General features: G+C 39.8%; 1 protein-coding gene across 1 annotated transcript in view; it reads left to right on the plus strand.

Annotated features, from left to right (window-relative positions):
- SLC1A7 (solute carrier family 1 member 7) overlaps positions 1-21072 on the plus strand; it is a 49777-nt gene extending 28705 nt beyond the window's left edge. The window contains exons 6-11 of the mRNA XM_062003430.1: positions 720-819; positions 2380-2613; positions 11697-11891; positions 14965-15099; positions 18674-18773; positions 20836-21072. Of these exons, the coding sequence (XP_061859414.1) occupies positions 720-819; positions 2380-2613; positions 11697-11891; positions 14965-15099; positions 18674-18773; positions 20836-21072 (1001 nt within the window). The remainder of the gene's footprint in view (positions 1-719; positions 820-2379; positions 2614-11696; positions 11892-14964; positions 15100-18673; positions 18774-20835) is intronic.
- Positions 21073-23493: the final 2421 nt, after the last annotated feature.

Genomic DNA, 23493 nt, shown 5'->3' on the forward strand with positions numbered 1-23493 from the left:
AGCAGCAAATTAAAAAACAAGAAAATGATGTCTGTTTATATGCATTGTTGGAAACTAACACTGTCTGCAGAATATATGGTTAGATTACACATCCCAGAGCTGTATCCCTTTCTGAGTACTGGATGCACATAAATAAGTTGTCTTTGCTTTTTTCTTTGCTGGTTAATCATTACAGTAGTTTTGCTTTTCTTCACATGAACTTGTGTTTCATTATCTCCCCCATGTTTGTAAAGCCTGATTATGAGACCCCCCCACATTAACTCCCTGATACCAGAACAAACCTCAGGACTGCCTTTGCCCCAGAAGTGCCTCATGGATGCTGTCCAGTTCCACGCAGTGCATGGCAGTAAGGCAGACTGTGGGCAGAGATAGCTTCCTTCACTACAAAAGTGGTTTTCAGTTTGTCTTCCATGGATCCCTCAGAGCAGTTAATTCCTTCTCAGTGCTCTGTGAAAGACTGCAAATGAAAAATCATCCAGGCAGGGGAGAGAGCCCTGCATGGAGCTAAAGCACAAGGCTGTGGCCTGGCTCCCCCACGCTCTCATTGTGGTTGTGTACGGTGAGATTTTCAGATACCACGTCTGTTTCTACAGCACAAAGATCTATATTCATCCACTCATCTCCCCCTTATTTCACTTTGAATTACAGCAGGGAGGGAAAGCACTGGTGATTTACTTGAAGGCACCTGAGAAACTGAACCTCAATGCTTTTGTTTGCAGGTATAATGTTGGGAAGAATGGGGAACAGCGGTGTCCCTCTAGTCAGCTTTTGCCAGTGTTTAAATGAATCTGTCATGAAGATAGTAGCAGTGGCTGTTTGGTAAGTAACTGTTTTAGTAAGAAAATCTGTATTTTTTTTAAAGAAAATTTCAACAGCAGAGGATGCACAGGAATCTCATCAACTTCCCTCCCAAGAAATAGATGAGGGTGAGCAATCCTTAGCTTTGTGAGGCCACAGCATTTGAAGGAAGATACATACACACACACACACTGTCCCTGGCTTGTACTGTCACATTGACAGAGGCATCTTGTATTACTCCCAAATAATGAAACATGATATAGCTGATTGGGTGGGTGCTATATGCACTAGAGGCACTGCCAATCCTTGGGCATGCCAAGAAAGATTATAACACATTCATCCCACATAGGAGAAGCATGCTGAGATGCTCAAGCTGGCACTTCCATCCTCTACAGCACTGCTCCACTAGCAATCCTAGCCTAGCTTCAGCTAGCTCAGGAGAGGACTGGGCTCTTATGTTGATGTGAGTGTACTGTGGTTAGTGTGGTTGCTGCTAGCTTGACTACCTCTGCACGGAACAGCACAGTGCAGAGGATATACCCAGAGTACTTGGCACTCAGGATGTCTTCAGTTAGCAGAATAGCCCTCAATGAACCATCCTAGGCCACACAACTTAGGAAAAGCCTTCAGAGCAATCCTAAATCACACTGAGAGCCAGACAGGCCGGTCAACTCCCCTGTCCCAAAGCTCAGAGGAACAGCAAGTGACTGTCCATGACAAAAACTATCAGCTTAGCATCTTCTGCAGCCTTCAGAAGGTCCCTCAGTGTGGCTCAGCATAATGTGGAAGGAACCCACTACTAGTACTTCACCTGTTTCCAGCTGCCCACTCCAGTCTGACTGAACTGGGTCAGGGAATGATTGCTGGTAAGGGGTAGTAACTTCTGGAAGGATGAGGGGGAAATGGCAAGTCTCATGCAATGGCACAGCTGCCAGTGGATGAAGGCTGGATGTCTCCAGATTTTATTTGTTTTGGTTTTTAATCTTAAGCTCTTTCAGCATCCATGATGTTGTGTGCAGCCATGCACAGAAGCACAATGGTTTTGATAAAGCACTTATCTCACATCCAGTCCAGAGGAAGTTCAGAAACTAACTACTCTCTGCCTATCTATCTGCCCTGAACTCTCAGGCAGTTCAAGAGCATGTCTAATGCATGTTGGTGTTTCTCCTATGTCTTCCAAAGGCAACATAATCATTTATTTAACAGCTTCCAACCAAAATCCATGAATGGCTATGTGAGAAGAGCTTATGATTCATTTCTCCTCTCCCCAGTAAATGACCTATCTTCAGCTATAAAGTCAGAGCTCCCTTCTGAATCAAAACATTTCAAAGTCATTCCTAACCAGCACCATAACTTGAGCTGTGCTGAGGAATACCCTGTGTAAAAGATTGTTTAGCCCAGTGCTTTGGGCACACTCCCAAAATGAGAGAGAGAGGCTGAGTCTGATAAAACAACAGATCCTCACTGTGCTGCTTCCAGACAGGCTGCTGTTACTGCACTGCTACCAGAAGGATTTCCCAGCTCATGATATCACTGGAAGTAAGCTATCTCCTAATAATAGCTGTCTTTCGTTTTGCTTAGGTACTTTCCGTTTGGAATTGTGTTCCTAATTGCTGGTAAAATCTTAGAAATGGATGACCCTTCAGCCATTGGGAAGAAACTGGGTTTCTATGCCATTACGGTGGTTTGCGGCCTGGTGGTGCATGGGCTGTTTATTCTGCCAATGATGTACTTCTTTATCACCAAGAAGAATCCCATTGTCTTCATCCGAGGGATTCTTCAAGCCTTGCTCATTGCTCTGGCCACGTCTTCCAGGTATTTCACAGTTTCTAGACAGATGTAATGAAATACTTGCTAGATCTTTTGGCTTTCTCTTGGGAACGGCACGCTATAGCTGTACTGGAGCAGATATCTAAACAATAAGCCTGTGTCAGATTCACTGGTACATTGGTAAAAGAAGGATCTTTCAGCATTTGGAAGTTATGTGTGGAAGTCATTTGACAATAATGTTTGCCAGATTGTTTTCCCTTAGGTTAAAAAAGAGTGGACAAATTTCTTTTTCTTAGCAGACTAGAAAGGAAATGAAGGGTATTTTTCGTGCTTCTACAAAGTTAATATATATAAGGGACACAGTTTGTCCAGGCATCCTGTTTGGTATTAGTGGAGAACACCCTAGTTCAGTCATATGGAAATGTTTTTACCCTTTCTACTCATCTTAGTGTTTGTTTCTTGGTACATTAAGACTGTGGTTGCAAGCTATTGTCCAGCACTGGGAAAGAATTTATCTGTTCTGCTCAAAGAATAATATTTTTTGAATCCTTTTTAGGGAGGATGTACGATGAGTTTTAACCATAGCTGCACAAAGGTAAAGTGAAAATAGGAACAGATTGTGCACTGGTTATCAATATTACTCCCAACATAGATAAACTGGTGCATGAGAAGTGCTTGAAAGGGCTGGAATTGACTTGCATGGAGTGGAGACAACAACTAAACTAACATTTCCGTGTAGCCAAGAGCATGAAAGCACAGGTTCGTGGCATCTGTGGCTGGAGGCTCATTACTCTGAGCTAACAGGAGCCACTCTACCTACCACTTTTTACACAATAATGAAAGTATAAGTGGAAAATGACAAGTGAAGAGGTCTTTTTAGCACATTTTACACATTCATTACTTCTGTTGTCAGCTGTAAAGGTACAAGGCTAAAGGAAAATACATCTTTCAGCTCATTTTTGCTTTTGGATTTTTAAAGTTATTGTTCTTATTTTATAGAGAGACTGGGAAATACTTAATTCTTATCCAGATATTGAAATTATGACAGCTAGTGACAGACACCTACCTTATCCACCTAATTTAGACATCAAATTAGTAATGAGTGAAAAATCAATGATAAATTTGGAACATCTGTCTATAAAGAAACATAATGAAATATTTAAAGGTTTTATTAATGCCAAAATATGTATTCTAATTAACAATACTGAGTGAGGAGTACTTCATCTAGTTATACTTAAATACTTATTCCTTTTCCATTTCATAATAATTTCTATAATAAGCTGAGCTCTGGTGAGATATATCCTTTCAGGTAACAGCATTGTACCAGCTTCTTATCCCTTATATCTCTCCTCTTACTTTTCTCCATAACTTCCTAAGCTCCTTAAGGCATAATTCACGTAATCTTTCCTACAATGGAGTGACCCACTTAGAAATAAAGTGCATTTGTAATTGGTGGGATTGCAGAAAGAAAAAGCAGGATTGACATACAGATAAAAATTCTGGGAAAGCAGTCAAACCAATATTGATTTAAATAACTTCTATTTAATAGTCTAATAAGGACCATTATGTAATCAGTTTGCATAGGGCATCATGACCTATAAATAATCATGTGATTTTTGCAGAAATTGGTAAAACAAATAAATAAATGCATGGGGAAGTAACAATGTAACTTCCTTGAACTCAGATTAGTTGATGTCAATCATCTTGGCTATAATCTTCTGCAAAACTTATTTTTGTTACAAAACATCACTTTGCAATGCTGTAATTACTGTCACACAGAAACACAGAACCACAGGATCTTAAGGGTTGGAAGGGACGTTGAAAGCTCATCCAGTCCAACTCCCCTGCGAGAGCAGGACCACCTAGAGTAGGTCACACAGGAACTCTTCCAGGTAGGTTTGAATCTCTCCAGAGAAAGAGACTTCACAACCCGTCTGGGCAGCCCCTTCCAGTGCTCCCTCACCTAAACAGGGAAGAAGTTTTTCCTTACGTTTCTCTGGAATCTCTTCTGTTCCATCTTATACTCCTTGCCCCTTGTCCTATCATTGGCCATCACTGAGCACAGCCTGGCTCCATCCTCTTGACACCCACCCTTTATGTATTTGTAAACATGAATGAGATCACCCCTCAGTCTCCTCCAAGCTACAGAGCCCCAGCTCCCTCAGCCTTTCATCAGAAGGGAGTTGATGTCAATACTGAACAAAAAATAATCTGTTTACTGAAGGGCCAATGAAAAAGATAAAAGTTGGACTAGATCTTTGCCAGAAATGGGAAAAAGAGCACAAAACTTTTATCACCAGCCCATTGGCCTGTTTAATCTTATTTATAACTCTAGTGAGGTCCAATAAGGGAATTTGGGGCAGGAAGGTCAAACACAGATGGCTATTTTTCTCATAAATATAAGTACACTGGTTAGGGTAAGAGTAAGCAGAGCAGAAGGAATGTACTGGAATTGAAAGAGAGGAGGGTATGATTATTTCAGTACAGTTGGAAAGTATTAGCTTTCCACTATGTTTCATTTTACAAGGTGTTTTCATGTGTAAGTTTGCTCCAGAATGATCCATAAAGAGGAACATACTGTGAAATACAAAATCAAGAGAAAGTTATATGCTGGGTGGTGTTTTAAAATCTAATTAGACTTAAATAATTAAGGCAAGCTTTTTTCTAGGAATTAAAAAGTGATGTTGTCACATCCCCAGATTTAAGTAAGAGCTAGTTTTGCACTTAAAGATGTTAATGTTGGAAAAGGCTTTTCAGTTTCACACTTGACACTCTCGACTGTCTGCCCTGCTCCTCTAACAAATCAATTTCCAAAGAACTCTGTTGCTGGCAACTCAGGTTTTTTAATCTATGTCATTCCATCCATTCTTTTCTTCTAGAAAAAGATAATTTTTCTTTAAAATCTATTCTGAAATTTAATCTTTTATGGGGAAAAAAAGAGATGATTTTGTTCCTTGCTTTTTTATTTTATATCTGATTTACAAGTCCTTTAGTGGTCTGGAAACTTTAGGGCTTCTGCTTTTTTAAATAGGAATTCCACCATTCTTATTAAGGCAGTTCATTGTTTCTTCATTAGATCTCTACTCTGTCTCCAGCTCTGAGAGTATTAAGCCACTTTAGAGCCATGCAGTGCCCTCTGTGAAGCTCATAATATATTCAGGTCTAGGTGGCTTATGGTGTATTTCAAGGTTACAAGTGTTCTAATGCCAATATCATCAATTACAGCTGTAAAAATTCAGATGTTATATGTAGTACTAAAATACACAAGCAGATCTAGAAAGGGGTGAGAAAAAGCAGAGACTGGACCACAGATTAAGAGATCCCACAGAACTTTATCTCAAAACCAGAGAGAAATAGGAGGTCACCAAGCTACATTGCGAAGAGTATAAAGCTAACCATGGAATAACCAATCCTCACCTCCTCATATCATAAGAGGATGTTCAACAAACATCAGTTGAAAGGAACTATCTCATAGCTACCCTGCTGCAGTGTCTCCTTTTCTAAGCATCCAGGGCTCACTGCTAAGACAGGAAAGGGTCCAAGTCACTTTGGCAAGCCCTTTGTTTCTGCTATTGTTACTTACTGCTCATACAAGAAAAGGACTTTTTCATTATCTGAGTGCCTACTGGTAGTGGGGAACACACAAGGAGTTCAGCTTTCCCTTAAACCTGTACAGATTTTGACTCTCCTGGGCTCAAACTCTCAGAAGAGCCCATCTCCTGAGGATATCAAGCCCTGAGATAGGGCTCTCTCCCCTTCCACTTTGCAAGAATAATGACATCTTTATAGGCCCAGAGAGGATGTAGTTTAGTAGCAGAGCTCTGGCACCAGCTGGCAGCTCAGCCTGTCAGGAATCATCAGCAGGATGTGCTACCAGGTTTAGTGTCTTTATTGTCAGAAGCTAATGTACCATCAAAGTTAAAGTGAGTCCTGAGGAAAGACTCTGAACTTACAGATTTGGACATGTGTGATGGATTTAGCTCTGTTTGCCTCTTTGTAACAGTGTGCATATTTTGCAAATCCAGCACAGGCCCAACATGGTTTTCAATATTTTTCTGCTCAAATAGCAATGTCTTGTCTAGAGATAGCTGAACTTTTCACCTTCATTACACTGAAAGGAATGGATACTGCACATAACTGAGCTGTTGCCAAAAGAACATGCACAAATAATTGGGGCTGGACAAGAGAGCTGCTTCTCCTGACAGTCAACACATCTGTATTTGGTTAAATAATACTTGCCACAGGGGCATTATATAACACTCACAATGTGGGTATTGGATTTTCAGATCATCTTAGAGGAGAACAAAGAGTTGGTTTTAAGCATACTGATGTATTTCTTGGAGATGTCAGTGCATGCCTACATCTAAAGACAGAAAGTCACAGACTAACGTCCTGATATTCATACCAGCTAACCTGCACCTTTTTATCTTTTTAAGCTAAAAGTCAAACTGCAAGGTTCAAAAACAATATCCTGTACAAAACCCAAGAATGTAACACAAGGGAACCTGAAAGCCACCTGCTGTCATTGCTCACCATGCCCCACTCTGTGGTGTTCAGGCCACATAGCTGTGGATTTCTGACTTGCTGCTTTCTATCCCCCATATCGCCCCTCATCTTATCACCTCTTGCTGTACTGAAAAAGCACCATTTGGCCTACAGACAAAATTCATCTTAATTTTAGCTTTCCCCATTCCAACGGCAAGAGGGAATTTTATTTTTCTAGGTCATCTCTATACCATTAGTGAATTAAAGCTGCATCTTCTCAGTGGTACATCCCATTAGAAGCAATTTTCATCTTCTCTGAAGACAAACAATAAAACATGAGTTTTTGAAGGGGTTTGCTGCTTATGAAACACTAAGACTTTGGCTGATGCACAGTGTAAATTGAAGGCAGATTTAGCAAAAGGGAGATGAGATCAGTTTGTTGATTTGTTGGAGCAAATATCAAAATGCATTTGAATGATAAGACAAACAGAGCAGGCTGAACAGCTGTTCTTCCACAGTGACTAGCTGTCTTTGTGGCTCACACTAGTAAGAGCTTGGCCTGATCCAGCATTAGCTTATGCTGAGTCTCTGCAGCTGCAGCATTTTATCCCAAAATCAAGATAAGAGTTTAAAAATGTATTTTTAATTGTTAGAATTAGTGCTGAGAGAAGATATGTCTCTCAGCTGAAGGCTTTAGGACAGTTTTTAAGACTTAACAGATTAAGATCAGTGCTTTAGAGTATTTTTTCCTCCTAATAAATGTTACATGTCAGGTTTTCATGTTACTGCTCCACTGTTTAACACAAGATAAAGCAGCTTTCAAGAAAACAAATTTAACCTGATTTAACTGGAAAAACAAATTGAAGTATTTATTTCAGAATTTTTTTCTTCAGCCAATGAAATGAAACATTAATATTTCTGCAAAAATCAGTAAGACTTTTTTATTTCATTGCCACCTGTAAGTCACCAACAGACAAAGCCTTAAATAAGACACATTTTCTGACATGCGCTAGATGACACATCTTGAGTGAAGATGAACCATCGGTGAACAAGACAGCCTCTCCTAGGATACTCCACATAACTTTTTAAATCTCTACTGAGGAAAAGTTCATTCAGATTGAAATGGATACTGAAAGGGTGATCAGGGATGTAAAGCGGCGATTTTGTAGGAGAAGACTTTAAAGGTTTGATTGGGTGAATCAGGCTGATTTCTAACAATACATGTTGTGACGGCTGGTCAATTTGTGCAAGGAGAATTCATAAAGCACATAAAAGCAAATTTAGTGTGAATTCAAAAGAATACACCTAGATCATCAATTAAGTTTCTCATCTGAACAGTGAGTTCTGGAAAGTCTTTCAGGAAGAATAGTTAGGACAGGCAGTTTACTAGCTCTAAGATGTGCTATCATAAATTTGAGCGAGACTGAGTAGTTTTCTGTGCTAGGGAGGTACAAAAATCTGGGACCTGGTATGCCAAAGTGTGGGCAAAGTGGAAAGGACTTGTAAGACTACCTTTTACTCTCTTTCCCACAAAGAAATTAGACAGAGTTTTGTTACAGAAAAGCCAAATGGCTGAGGAAAGACTGTCTCCAAAAATAAGTAACCCTACACAATTGAAGCAGCTGCAGGGAAGGGAGACAACAAATAATAAACTAAAGTATAGTAATTTCTCCCTGGCCATGCCTATAGTTAAGAACATCTAGAAGTGCTACTGAGGCAGCCTGCTCCTAGTTGCAGCTACACCAGGGGTTTCAGTTCTACATTATCTATGAGGCTGAGCCTCACTATTTTACAAACAGCTGTGGTAAAAAAGACATGGAGAATTTCAGTCATTCACAAATGAATGTGTGAAAAAATGACAGGCATGCACGTGAGAGAAATGACATCTAATGTGTAGTCTGGGGGATTGTGCTTCGCTATGTTTGTTTTTCAAAGTAAATATTGATTAAATATCAGGACTGCTGGAATGAAAAAGTTTCAAGTACCCCAGTGACCAGAGGTAATCAGATTTTATTGCTTCCTTGCCCTTTCAGTTTATTTGCATACTTAGAGAATTACTGTTTTCCACATTTTCGTGGCAGTGACTGCCAGTCTGTAGTAAATCTTTCAGCAGTCAGACTTTATAAGGTTACAGAAAACAGAGATATTGTAATGAATGCATAGGCTTGTCTTTTTTAATTTTGTGTTTCTATTGCAGGAAGCTACATTTCCTTTCCAAACACTTTTACTTTCCTCAAACAACAGCTTGCACAAATACAAAATGACAACTCTTACTCATGGAAGCACTTTGCTAATGCATTCCTGCAGAAGTGGGGTTATGATTTCAGAGTTTTTGGAACCTCTCTGTGCTTTTGTGGATCGTTTATAACAGCTGAGAAAGAATTTGTAGATCCAATGTGTTATCTTCAATTAAAAACAGATAGTGGTCATTTTAAGATTTAGATATCAGAGCCATATCACAACACACAGCGACTGAGCAATCTGAACTGCCCATGCAAGTGGAAAGACACTTGTAATTCATGTCTCAGGGTGTTTAGAATCATAGAATGATAGGGGTAGGAAAGGACCTTTAGAGATCATCTAGTCCAACCCCCCTGCAGAAGCAGGGTCACATAGATCAGGTTGCATAGAAACATGTCCAGGCGGGTCTTGAAGACCTCCAAGGAAGGAGATTCCACAACCCCTCTGGGCAGCCTGTGCCAGGGCTCCCTCACCTCAACAGTGAAATAGCTTTTTCTTATATTTAAGTGGAACCTTTTGTGTCCCAGCTTCATCCCATCACCCCTTGTCCTGTTGCTAGCTATTACAGAAAAAAGGGATGTACCAACCTCCTGACACCCACCCTTTAGATATTTATAAATGTTAATAAGATCTCCCCTCAGTCTCCTCTTCTCCAGACTAAACAGCCCCAGTTCCCGCAGCCTTTCCTCATATGAAAGATGTTCCATTCCCCTGATCATCTTGGTGGCCCTGTGCTGGACTCTCTCCAGCACTTCCCTGTCCCTCTTGAGCTGAGGAGCCCAGAAATGGTCACAGGACTCTAGATGAGGCCTCACCAGGGCAGAGTAAAGACGGAGAAGAACCTCCCTTGACCTGCTGGCCACACTCTTCTTGATGCATCCCACTCTTCTTGATGCATCCACATGCATCTTGTTTAGACCACAAGAGAATAGAACATTAAAGAGCTTAGTATCATTATACTAATATTTCCCCTACACTTCTTATCTCTTGTAACTTTGGAATAATTTTGAAGGAATTTGCTATTTTACAGCTATTCAAATAGTCTCAGGTACTGGGCACAATATTAAAATGAGTATCATAAATAAGAAAAATATTTTGCTATTTGTACCTTTTCTTCAATGACATTACTTATTTCCTGCACAAAAACTGATGTGCCATAAAAGCACCCCCTCGCTCCCTTGAAAGCAGTCTCACTGCTCATGACATATTAGTGAATGTAACACCATATGCTAAAATACAGAATGCTATAAAAAGGCAGATAAAAGATAAAGAAACGTATTTAGATGTGTTGCTATTTAAAAATGCATGCATCTTATTGAAAATGAGGACATTTATGGGCTGATTAATTGTCACAATTAAGGAAAATAAAAATCAGATTTATTTTTTAAGGCAAATGCAATTGAGGGTTAAAGTTTAGGAGTCAAACTCAAGCTCATGAATACCCAGCAGTCTTATACCATTCCATTCCATCCCATCCCATTCCACACACATACATATTTATATCTCATTTACATATGTGCACATTATTATGTGACTTGCAATTATGTGGTTGTTACATGATCACACAAGGGACGTGGGCAGATGTGTCTCAGAGAGGAAACAGGATTGTACATTCCTGGATACAGGAGCTTGGTCTGTAGCTTTTCAGGTGTACTGTTGATAAAATCTTTGTCTAACCCCTTGCAGAAATGGAATTGTTTATGTATGAGGTAGGAAGTTACTGCACTACTGTGGCAAAATAAAGAGCAGTTTCTTGATCAGAACTGTTAGTCACTGGGCTGTTTGAGACTTTAACCCAAGCAGCTTTCCAATTAGAATTTCCATTAGAATTAATTGTCTAAATTGGTCATCTAATTACTGTCAATATGCAGTAAGAACTGAAACAATTTTTAGGGCATTTATATAGCAATTCCTTGCAGTGAATGAACAGCCTTTCTTGCTGTATATCTTTCCTTGGTTTATGGTCACTCTTGCTGTTTAAAACTGGCTTTCTATTTCAGAAGGCCTGGAAGGAAACTTCTTTAGAAAGCAAGAGTGAACAATAGTTATCAGAGATTTTACTAATAAGCTGCACAGGGTGTTTCCCCTGTATTGCATTTGAGTGTGTAATATTGGTTCTGTGGCATTTTCTTTAGAAAGAGGGAAAGAAGAAACAACATATTCTATTTTAGGGAAGCAACATTTGCCGTAACCCTAGCATTTATACATGTAACTGTCTTTATCCTTCCTCAAGCAAAGGAGTGGATTAAATGACAAGCAAGTGCATATGCAGACCAAAGAATGAGAAGCAGTGCTCAGATGGTTTGTGTAAAACTTACCCTGCCTGGACAAGGCTGGCTACAATTTGTTCTGTTCATCAGAAAGAAAAATAATTCCATGTGCACTTCTCTGCTGTTTTGCAGCTCAGCCACACTGCCTATCACTTTCAAGTGCTTGTTGGAGAATAATCATGTGGACAGGAGGATTGCAAGGTTTGTGCTGCCGGTGGGAGCGACCATCAACATGGATGGGACAGCACTCTACGAGGCAGTGGCTGCCATCTTCATTGCACAAGTAAACAACTATGAGCTGGACTTTGGGCAGATTATTACTATAAGGTATAAACCTCAAATTTCACAGGCTGCAATTTGGTTTTCTTATTGAGTCTGACACCCTTCTGATGCTTGTACGTAGTAATGTTCACAACAAAGTGCAACTTTGCTGTTATAAGAGACAGCTCTCTTTGTAGGAAGGTTATTTTTAAGTAATGCAGAGATCAGAGACCATACAAAGAGAAATTGTACTGGGACTGTTCAATAGAAGCATGTGGACACCAGGAAACATTTCTGTTGGAGGATAACTGTCTAATTTTTACTTCTAGGGAACTTTTTGCTATTATTATTGGTGTTTAAAACACTATTTCAAATGTCAGAATTGTTTTTTACTTTAGTCTGGTTTGCATCTTTAATTGAAAGGAAAAGGTTAAAAAAAATTACAAAACTAGAAGTCCTACATCAAATAACAGAGAATAGTGTGTGTTAAGAAGCTCTTTGTCAGACCTTGGAAGAGCAGGGAAACGCTGCAGATGCTACTATCAGGGCAGGTTTTAATGAGGATGTCATGTCAGTCAGATATTTTTTTAAATCTGATGCTTGTTAAAACGAAACATTTCATCAACAGCCATGCTGTCAATGGGTAGAGTGCTATGGCTGCTTGTGCTGTCCTTGAAAGGTCTGTAATGGGTTCAAAAGGCTAGAAGATCCAGCTGAACAATTACTGCCAGAATAACTCCAGTGGCTGCCAAAGAATGCCTCAGGGACTGAAACCTGCAGGTTTCCAGCAGCAAACAAATGATTAGAAAAACATTCCTCATGGTCAGAGCTTTGTGTAACACATTTGAGATCTGCTCACCTACCCACCCAGTGACTTCATCACTGCCCATTTACACTGCTGGGCCTTGCCCATCCTCTGCTGAACCTGAAAATCTTCATGACAAAGAACATCCTGAAATTAACCCCAAATGACAGCTGAGGTTTGCTAATGGGCTTCTGGCAAGATCCAGTTAGATTAGAAGATGAAATGAATTGTGCCCATATGAGCTCTTGCTTCGGGCTTGTTCTGTCTCTGAAAATTTTTGGAACGACCCTGTGTTAAACTTTAGCCTTTAGCTATTTTGATATGGAGATATTTTTAGTATGTGGTCCCAAAATATGACCCAGAGAATGGGCAGACACTACATACACCATGAAGTAGAGAATGGTGATTTGGCAGTGAAGGAGAAAGAAGATGACAACAAACGGAAAGAAGATAAATTCTAGCTTTCTGTTGGCAGATCCCCATTTCCTCCTCTATTTTCACTCTCCATATTGTGCTAGTACATAGGGACCAGGCAGAAGTAAAGGCAGAAGAAAGAAAATACAAATGAATATTGGAAAAAATCCAAGAAAGAAATAGAAATAACAAGACTCACTTACAAAAGAAGGGGGTAAACAGGAAATCATAGTGGATTCAGGACTTTGAATATCTGAAGCCAAATTCTAATTGTATTTTATGGGCCAAATCTCTCCCTAATCTTGATTCTTTAGGATCTGGAGATTTAAAATGAAAATATTCCTCAGTGCCGGGATATTTTGCCAGAGAGCAAAAACATGTTAAGAAAATAATCAGTCTACTTTGCTCATAGTTTGTAAAATCCAGGTTGACAGTTTATACCAATGTGTTTATGCAGACCTATATGTAGCAGAAAAAAGAGAGTAAAGAGCTTATTCCCATCAACAGAGCATATTATAGAAAGAAACAGCTACATTAAGGTCAAAATTAAATGGAGTAGCAGATGAGCTTTCCTGTACAGTCTTAGTTAAACTTTCCTGATTTGGCTCCCTGTGAAGCCATGAGATTTTGTGGCCTGAACTGACTTTGGAGGCAGAGGCAGTCCTAATCAGCTAGTTAATTTATAGCACTGACTGGAGAACCTTTTAATGTTCACCATATTTATCTCTTACTCAACTACTGGGCTTCTGTCCCTTCCTTTCTATCTAGACTCTACCTATTACAAGGCTATTAGGATACCATACAAGCTAACTTTTTCAAAATGTCATTTGAAGTCTTTCTCGTTTCTCAGCACACCCCATGCAAATGTATTGTTTTAATTGCAGGAAAGGCTCTTATTAATACTGATGCTGCTCTACTAGTACACTGCACAGCTGTGAGCAAGATCTTAGGTACTTCCATGTCTCAGTTTCCATATGGATGAATACTGTTACCATCATTTTCCATCACAAGGGGTTGATGAGACTTAACTCTTGCCAAAAGCTCTCAAATTCTGGACTGATCAATGCAGTGGATTATCAGTGTCTACATTTTACATCATCCTTTTACAATAGTCAACATTTGGTTTTTGTCTTTCTGCTGGATGGCCTAGCTCTTGAAAGTGACAATCTGTGTGGAAATGAATATATCCAGTCACTTTTGCTCCTGGAAAAAGGAATGAAATCTCTCCCGTAAAAATAGCATTATGAAAAGAAAGTTAAGCCTGCCAGGTCCACTCTTGCCCTGGTCTCCCATTTGTTTATGCTTGCCTGGCTGAAAAAGTGGTGTGAATGTCAAGTAAATACTTTCCAAAAACTGAAGAGGTGCAGTCACATTCACACTTGCTTCATATTTAGATCCAAGTACGCAAAGCCACGTGCTATGCAAGGACTTCACCCTTGGCCAGGCCTCTCTGGGATGGATTGCCATTGAAAAGCCCAGCTCGTAGCCAGCTGTGGATTTGCCTGGCATAGGAGCTGCTGCTGATGACTCAGCTCTGCTGCCAGTGGGGAGGCAGGGATGAGGAGTGCTGGCAGGCTTAGGGCACACAGTGCTGCGTGGTGCCATGACCCACAAGAAGCTGACATAACTCAGAGAAGCCCACAGCCTGGCTGCCCCCATTTCTCTGCTCTTGTGATATTAAGACATAACAGAATTGCCCCTCCACTGCCAAAGCTGAAAAGGCAGAGAGTGAGACTTTGGCACTGCACAGACAGTTTGGCCTGTTCTTGCTCTCTGACCTGGCTTCTTTCCACAAAACACTGGCACTTCTGTGCACTCACTTGTATAAGAAGGATTATGGTTAAGGAAAGCTCCTGTGGAAACATGGTGTGGTTTCTTGCAGAACAACCTATCACTTATTCCTTCCTTTCTTTGTTAAAGTATCACAGCGACAGCTGCCAGCATAGGTGCTGCAGGCATCCCCCAAGCTGGCCTGGTGACAATGGTCATTGTTCTGACCTCGGTTGGGCTCCCAACAGATGACATCACTTTGATCATTGCTGTCGACTGGGCACTGTAAGTAACATTAAGCTTTTGAGGTTTCCAGTGTGGCAACATTGCTAAACAGGCAAATGATCTCCAGGGATATAGTAATACAGATATACATAAAGGCAAGGGAAGTAACAATTTCGCTTGAAGTTGTGCTAAAGTGGTCTCACATTAAATACTCTGATGAAATAGGCATTATATTGGGAAAAAAACAGACATATGAGGGAAAGTCTAGTTGAGACTTGGACAATACAACATCCATGGAAAGGCCGAAGAAGTAGAGTTTGTTTGTCTAAAACCAGAGCAGGCTGAAGGAGGTCAGCACAGCAATTTCTGATATAGGTAAGATTGTCCTAAGGGAGGAAGTGATCAACTATTCTTCATATTCACAGGGAGAGCAGGAGGATGAAGAAGTAGACTAAAATAACCACTCTAAGTCTGATCAAAGGAAAACTCAAGAATTATTTTTTTATCTAGAAGTACAGTCAAGCAATGGAAGTGACTCCATGTTTCACAAGCACAGCCATTCTGTAGAGCTCACTTTGCTGCACCTCTAATCACTGAGCGTGTGGCTGCAGAGGCAGAGGGTAAAACTGAACACACTTGGAATAAAAGATTCATGTCACCTGTGAGAAAAATCTCTTTAAAATTCATAAGGAGTGGTTAAATCAGTAAATAAATAATAAATCAAACCATTTTGAATAGTCTAGGAAGATGACTGGTCTGGAGCTCATTAGCATTTTGATTAACTATGTAACTAGCATATGCATGCAAAAGGAAGCAGTCCAAATTATTTGTTATTTAATCTATATAAAACATATCTCCATTAATTAAGTGGAGCTTCATTACCTTAAGGTTCTCTGTAAAAATGTGTTACACGTCTATTCTGTTATATATCCTGTTTTTTTCAACTTTAGGCCACTGATTTTCTTTATACAGAGCGGTGAGAAGAAATTCTTTACTTTTCTGTTCAGTATAATGGAATGTTATTATGAACAGGAGTAATTAGTGTTTTGTTGTATTCATATCTTAAGACATATTTTATTTTAGGAATATCAGGAATATTTTTCTGTGAAGGATAAATAATATCTGCTGTGGCCACCTAAACTTGGGAATGGCAGCTCAGATTTTAATAAAGCAGCCTTTCTAATGATAGTCACTGAAGCCCAATAGTTAATGAAGCACAGCAAAATCAAAGTATTTTAAGCTCGGTTACAAAAGCCTGTTCCCTCTATATCGCCCAGTTTTCACCCAGCTCTTGCAACATCAACATTTCATTGTTTTTCCAGTAAGTCTTCCAGTGTATATGGGACTTACAGTTTTCTTTGTCTGAGAAAACGTTTCAAAACAACAGATGAAAAACTTTTTCAGGCTATAGTTCCAGACAGCACTAAAAAGTGAGCAAGGAACGGACCCAATTTTCTGTCTTTTGCAGATGACCTTTCATACAAAAAGTATATTTCTGTATTTCGGCACTTGGTGGTTTCAAGAGCCTGCAGATGCAAAGTGTCAATGTGGTTGACATGAAGAATATTTTCAGTATTAGTTTTGAAAGTACTGGAGTATGAAGAATGCTTAAAGAAGGGTGGTTAGATGATCTCAGAGACTGAAATACCCAGTACAATGCAGGTATCACAACTTGTTTAGGTAGCCACATGTATGTGAACTTCATACCTCTAGCTAGTGATCAGAGATATAAAGAAGACAAAACATTTCTCAGTTAATTTATTAAACACAAGCTAAAAGTTTTGCATCTTTAATAATATCATCTAAAACACCACTGCAACAGCTAGCACGTGTGTGCACTGAAGGAACTGCCACAAGCGGCAGGTTGGCCTCTCAGTGGAGAAATGTCGGTGGTGTGTGCTGTGGTTCTACACACACGTAGTGCAACTACTCTGGGCACACAGAAATGTGGGATAGAACTGGTCAAACTATGTGCTAGGAAAACCATTTTCTGAAGAGTTTCAGTGTGGTGCATTATTTCCTCAGGAAAATCTTGTCCTCAGAAGAGATGCCAATCAGAGCCCAAAAGAGAGTGCTAACTCCTGAGCTCTGCTCACACAGCTTCTTCTCTACCACATCTGACTCTTTGCACAATCCAAAATTAACAACTCAGAATATCTTTCCAAGAATAAAAATGTGATGATAAACCAAGGAGAAAAGGTCTGTGTGTAACAGACACATCTATCAATACGTGCTGTAACTGTATTTTTCCCTGCTTAACATATTCTTGCGGGAATTTTCCTCAATGCAAAACCCAAAACCAGAACAGCAGGAACTAGAAAAATGGATTCAGCAAACAAGCATAGGACTGAGTCCTGAAGTCAACAACCACATTTAGGTGTAGGCTGTGGACTATTATTGCTGAAGTTACTTGCAATTGCATGTACAATTTGGGTAACTGCACGTACAAATAACCTTTCCTGCAGGAACTTTCATGCTAATTAGACAAGCAACTACATAAACATTTGCATGCACAGAGTACATGCCTAAAATATCTGACATAAGATCAGCACAGTTTCACTTTTTTTTTTCCTATATTAAGATACAGGATCAGAAATCTGGGCAGTGTTGATGTTGGACCGCCACTGACTTCAATAAGCCAAACATCTGGAGATTTCTGAACCTCCATTTTATAACCCACGTTTATAAATTAAGTTACGAATATGACGCAGTTTTCAGATGTGTGTGTTTTCCTTGGAAAAGATGTTATTTCAGACATAAAAGCTATATTGTCTATTTGAAATTTCGTTCATTTTAACTAACAGATTCCAAGCTATTTCAAGTGTAACATTTGTCTATGATAACCACTTATTTTTGTGTATTTACAGTCTGTATTTTAATAGAATTATTTTTTAGGCAGTGGGTGTAAACAGAAAAGAAATGATCCCATAAATGAATGAAAAATAGTGAAACTCTATATAAACAAAGCACTGTCACACATACAAATTGAATTCCCAAAAGATGATAACTGAAAATGAAGAATCTTTAAGAGCCACTGGTAGCCATGGCAACCACAGCATTTTTAGAAATGACCATGATTTAAATACGGCCAGTGCCTGCTTAGTTTGTGAGTGTGGTTATTTAGCAATCTTCTAAATAATGATTGTATTCCACACATTCTATCAATAGAATAATTTTCTTAACTAGTACTTTGCTGGGATTGCGATCTTGATAACTAATACAAGGTACTGGTTGTACTGCCTGCCCTCTCTTGTAGCACCCGACTCCAAATCAGGCCATAATACTGGACCTTAGCATAAAAACTCGGATATAAATTCAGTTTTGATCTGCTGTGTTAAACTTTTTCTGTGCTGAATTAGTTTGCATATGTAGGGAGGCATAGCTGCTCCAGTTAGCTCGGTTACAGATTAAGGTATGTGGTAGCACAGCACACTGAGCTCAGAGAAGTCTGGAGAACCCAACTGGGCAGCTCAGTAACTAGTGGCTGCCCTGTGCCAAACTCCTTACTACCATTTCTAAACTTGTTAGCTCATAAAAACACACAATTGGCCTTCAGCTATAATTACTGCAGCCATGAAGGTGTGGTAATGCACTCAAAAGGCCAAGAACTTATCATTACTGCTTCATTTTCCAGGGACAGGTTTAGAACAATGATCAATGTCCTGGGAGATGCACTGGCTGCTGGGATCATGGCCCACATCTGCCGGAAGGAGTTCATCAAGGACGGTGACGAGGTAACACCACCATGTGCCAGGGCATGCCAGTGTGTGCCACATACTGGCAAAGAACATTTGAGCTCTCAGCCTGCCATAGTTGTTTCATCTAGCTTACAAAAGGTGTTTCAGAGAGAGGACAGAATTGGGCAATGTGCTACTTAGCCAGATGGGGTGGAAGGGTCCTTTTCCATGAAGTCATGCAAAAAGCCACTCTAGTTCAAAGCTTGCCAGACAGCTGTGTCTGGCACACTGGGGCTGGGAGCAGGAGAAACAGCTGCAGAGTCCTGCAAATGCTGGAACTGCAAGTCCCACACTCAGCACTCAAGTGTTGACTGGCCAGTAAACTGTCCTTCTTCTAAAAGTGTGACCACCAACAGAGCAGGATGAAAAACGTCCTTGAGTGTTTGTCTGTAGGGGAAAGTAAAGGTATCGACGAGTGTGCATAGGCATAAGCAATAAGCTCCCTACAAAGCAACTACCCTGGGTGTTCCAAGCCTCTGTGTTAGCACAATCTGAAGCCACTAATGCAATAAATTCCTTTCTGGACTAGAACAAGCACATTGCACCATTCTAGACATCATTCTCAGGCTTCTTCATGCTTCCTACATTTAAGTTCCTCCTTAAACCTCTTTTTTTCTTTCTCTATATCTTACTCCATACACCACTCATACCTCTGCATTCTGCTTGTGCCTCCCTATACTTCTAAGCTCTTCTTTCTTCCTCCTTGACATGCATCATTCAGTCTTTCCTTATACTGGGAACTCCTTCTCATGCTTTTCCTTCAAATCTTTGACAAAGGAGATTCCTAATTCCACAAGCCCATCATGCTTGGAGGTGCTAATCTCCAGCTATTTCAGTTCACGGCAGACTCTACATTTCTTCCACAAAGACAGAATAGTTTATGCAGAAAAGTTTCTTCATCGGGAATGATTTTCACAAGGCATGTTTCATTTCTGCGCATCATTTGTAACATTCTACAAACAACAAGAGTATTAACAGCAAAGTTTTATTTCTATTGTTATTTCTCCTGTTTTACAGACAGTCTTTCTGGTAAATCCCATTCTCATGCCCTCCTGCAACATGTATTTAAAATTCCTGCTTTTTTAAGTTTTATATAGAAAGGCAGGCCTTATTCTCTGAAATAATTACTGATGACAGGATTAGTCCTGAATATATGGGCTACACATATAGCTTGCTACAAAAAACATATAACCTAAGGTATGTCATCCATTACACAGCCAGAAGTGTAGTCTGAGTTCCTGCATTACACAGGCCTCCTGACATTTCATTGCTACAGTTGCAACTCAATAAGAGATGTTTCAAGAATATAAAATTCCTCCTAAGGGATCATTTAGTCATCTGTGAGGAGATCTTTCTTTGCATCATGCTCTATAATTGTATTAAAATATACCACTAGTCTGCCATACATTTTGGCTGCATAATTTGTGGAGTTAATAATGTATACCCAAAGGCCAAATTTTCTCAGCTGCAAGCCCACTTCTTTTCTCTGCCAGTATTTACGTATTATTTTCCCCATCAGAACTTCTGGTTTGATTTAAAGAACACTTCAATATTTAACCTATGAATCAGTCCATAAAATTCTCTTTCTTTCTTTTGAAACAGTGCAAACTGAAAAGACAGGTGTTAGTTTATTGGGTTAGAAAGTCAGAAGGCAAAACCAAATATCTTACTGGTCTGTGTAACTGCACTCAAGAGCAAGCACTGACCAAAGCTCGGTGGACTTGTCATTGAGAGGCCACATCTTTTGAATGTAGCCCTGAAATTTTAGTCTTTACTTACCCTGCTTCTGTCACTTTACTGCTGCAAGCAGTTGTTAGTGTAAGTATAAGTGAAATTAGAGTTGCAATTGCATTTTTACACACTTAGAGATACCTTCACTTTATCCAGATGGTGCAAAGATGCTTTGGTGTATATGAGAAACAGGTCCTGGAAGTCTGTGGAGGCCCTAGATAATCCTGGTGAATGTAAAGCAGACCACAGGCTTGCAAAGTAAAAGTTCCTTTCCTGTTTTATACAGCAAACAGTGGCAGTATTCCAGATCTTAATGCTTTTCACATAGGTGCCATTGATCTGTGAAACTAAGCCTATTAACATCCATCAGATTGTGGCTTACCAGAGAAATGGCTGTGTGAAGACCATGAATGAATCCCGTGGACCAGAAACAGTGAAAGGGTTTCAGCACCACATACCCGTACAAGTGGAGCAAGAAGAAAGTCCAGTGGAGAATCACACTAAGAAATCCAACAGTAAAGACCACTGCACTATTGAAATAAATGAACTAGAAACAAATGTGTGACTGCTACACTCAGTGGTATCTCATACCGCAGTGACCTGATACCCAATCTCTACCTCACAGCTGGAAGAGAGACTCTTTGCCTTGAACAGGAAAATGTGGAATTATCGCCAGCCTGTTTGTAGTGGAGCTAGGAGAGCAGCTGTGACCAGCAGGAAAGGCACACAGCTCCCAAGAAACATGGGCTTCTTTAGATGGAGGATTTTCACGTGGAAAAAAACAACTAATGGACAACTACTGTTCTACTCTGCACTCATTTGACACCAATATAGTATCTGACACTCCTTTGGCTTCTTCTTTTTTTAAAGTTTTTTTATTTGACCCTTCTGGATTTTCTAACCAAAGCCTTTTTGTGTGTGTGTGTGTGTATGTCAGTAACTATGAACATTGTATTTATTTAGATTTTTTTTGCTAGGTGAGAATGTTTCACCAGAACTGCTAAAGGTATTCACTAAATACAGAGTTTGTGCTTAGATTTATAACAGCAGTGAGAAAATCACACTGATTTCCTGATCTCCAGGGGTTACAAATGTTACTAAATTGCACTTCAAGCAGAGGTGAAGCAAAGCATGCACTTTTGCAAGGTAATTCTGATGAGCAGCTTTCAGAGACAGGCATTCCAGTGTGATCCATAAGACAGAGATTTCCTAGGTCACTCCAGAGCACAGTTTGCCTTCCAAGTGCCAGATTTATTAACCTTCTTTTAACCTAACTCTTCAGTAGAGTCAGTTCCATGCACATGCAGTGGCAGAGGCAATGTGAGCCCTAATCCATAAGCACTGGTGCTAATGTGTCCTCTCCTGTACTATGTAGGCTGTCCTACTGTAAATATGTATCAACTGAAACATCAAGGTCACGAACCACATGCTTCATCCTAAGGGCAGACTGAACACACACTGGAACTCAACGACGCTGAGTAATATTGGGGTTTGGTGAGGAATTTGCCATGGAGATTGGCCTGTTATTTCTCATAATTCAGTGGCTGATCCACATTGACAGTTACTCTCTTTCTATTATCCACCGAATCTGTCGGTTACAATAAAATCTGCTGAGTATGTTTCCAATGTTTGTGATAGAGAACGTTTTTAATAAACCTGCCATTTAAAAACAGGCTGTCTGTGCACTTATACTAGTGGTGTCTTCTTATTTCTCTGTCAAAATGGAGTGTGGAAGCGAGGAGACCTTTTGAAAAGTTGGGATTCGATCCAGACATTTCATACTAGTTCATGCCAATACACTCAATGTATTATATTTAGCTACTTGTGGCATACCAGTTTCAGATAACATGTGCCTGGTGTTACAATATGCTCTTCTCATCTGTAGAGAAAAAAATAACCCAGCCAAAAAGGATCATTTCTACACTCACCATAAGCAGAGGTGCTTCATGCGCTTGACCGGCGGTTTTCCTGGGACGTGCATATTCACCTCATTTTTGAGGGCTCCTGTTCAGACTGTTTATTTTGTCATGAAGTAATTAGTTCCCTCAGAGGCTTGTAATATAGCTAGCTTAAATATCAAATGGTAAAACCAGAAAGGACACACCTACCAAGATATGACTCCCATTCAGCTGGGAGGAAGGCAATGGTCCCATTTCTCACCTGACCTTTATCGTTTGTGGTGTCAAACACTGTTAATTCCAGTTCTTTGTTGTGTTAAATTCATGTTGCTTAGTGCAGTGAGACTTGACTGGAGCATCTGACTGCTGCTACAGTAATTCCATACTGAACACAAGACACCACTGTTAACTGAGGAGAGGAAAACACTGAAGTTGAAATCATTTTTAGAGTAAGTTTTCTTCCACGTTAGCTATTTTCAGTGTTTCATGGTGTTGTCAAGCAGTTTGACACAGGGTGCAATTAGGCTCGGAGTAGTTCTGTATCATATTTGCATGCAGAGATCTGTTCACATTTTCCAGCTATAATCACATTTCCTTCCAACAAAAATAATGAAGCTGTTAATTATCAAGTTCGAGTGCAAGCTTTGTGTTGGTAAATATGTTTCCCCTACTTTCAGGGCATAAAAAACAAACATGTGAACTCTACAGTCTCAAAAATTTTTCTATTAAAACAAACCCATCAATCAACCACTCAATCACTAATTTCAACAGTTTGCATGGAATACTTTCAAGTACACGTGGAAGGAGCATATTTCTTCACTGGCAACACTCAACCTTATTTTGAAGTTGCATTCCCCTGCTAAAAACAAAGGGAAGGTAGCCAGTTAAAGTATACTCAAGACACACTAGGAGAGAGGGTTAAGGAGAGAGAGAAGATAATTAAGAAGGCTGGTGCTTTGTATACAACTATGGAAGAAAATAATTTGGGAAGTAACTCAAATTAACACACATTTATCAAAGACAGTGATTTTGTGCTGGTTAATTTACCACTGTATTGCTCTAGAGACACTACTGAAAAGAAAGAAGGC

Source organism: Colius striatus, chromosome 10, assembly GCF_028858725.1.
Source record: "Colius striatus isolate bColStr4 chromosome 10, bColStr4.1.hap1, whole genome shotgun sequence".
Classification (NCBI taxonomy): Eukaryota; Metazoa; Chordata; class Aves; order Coliiformes; family Coliidae; genus Colius; species Colius striatus.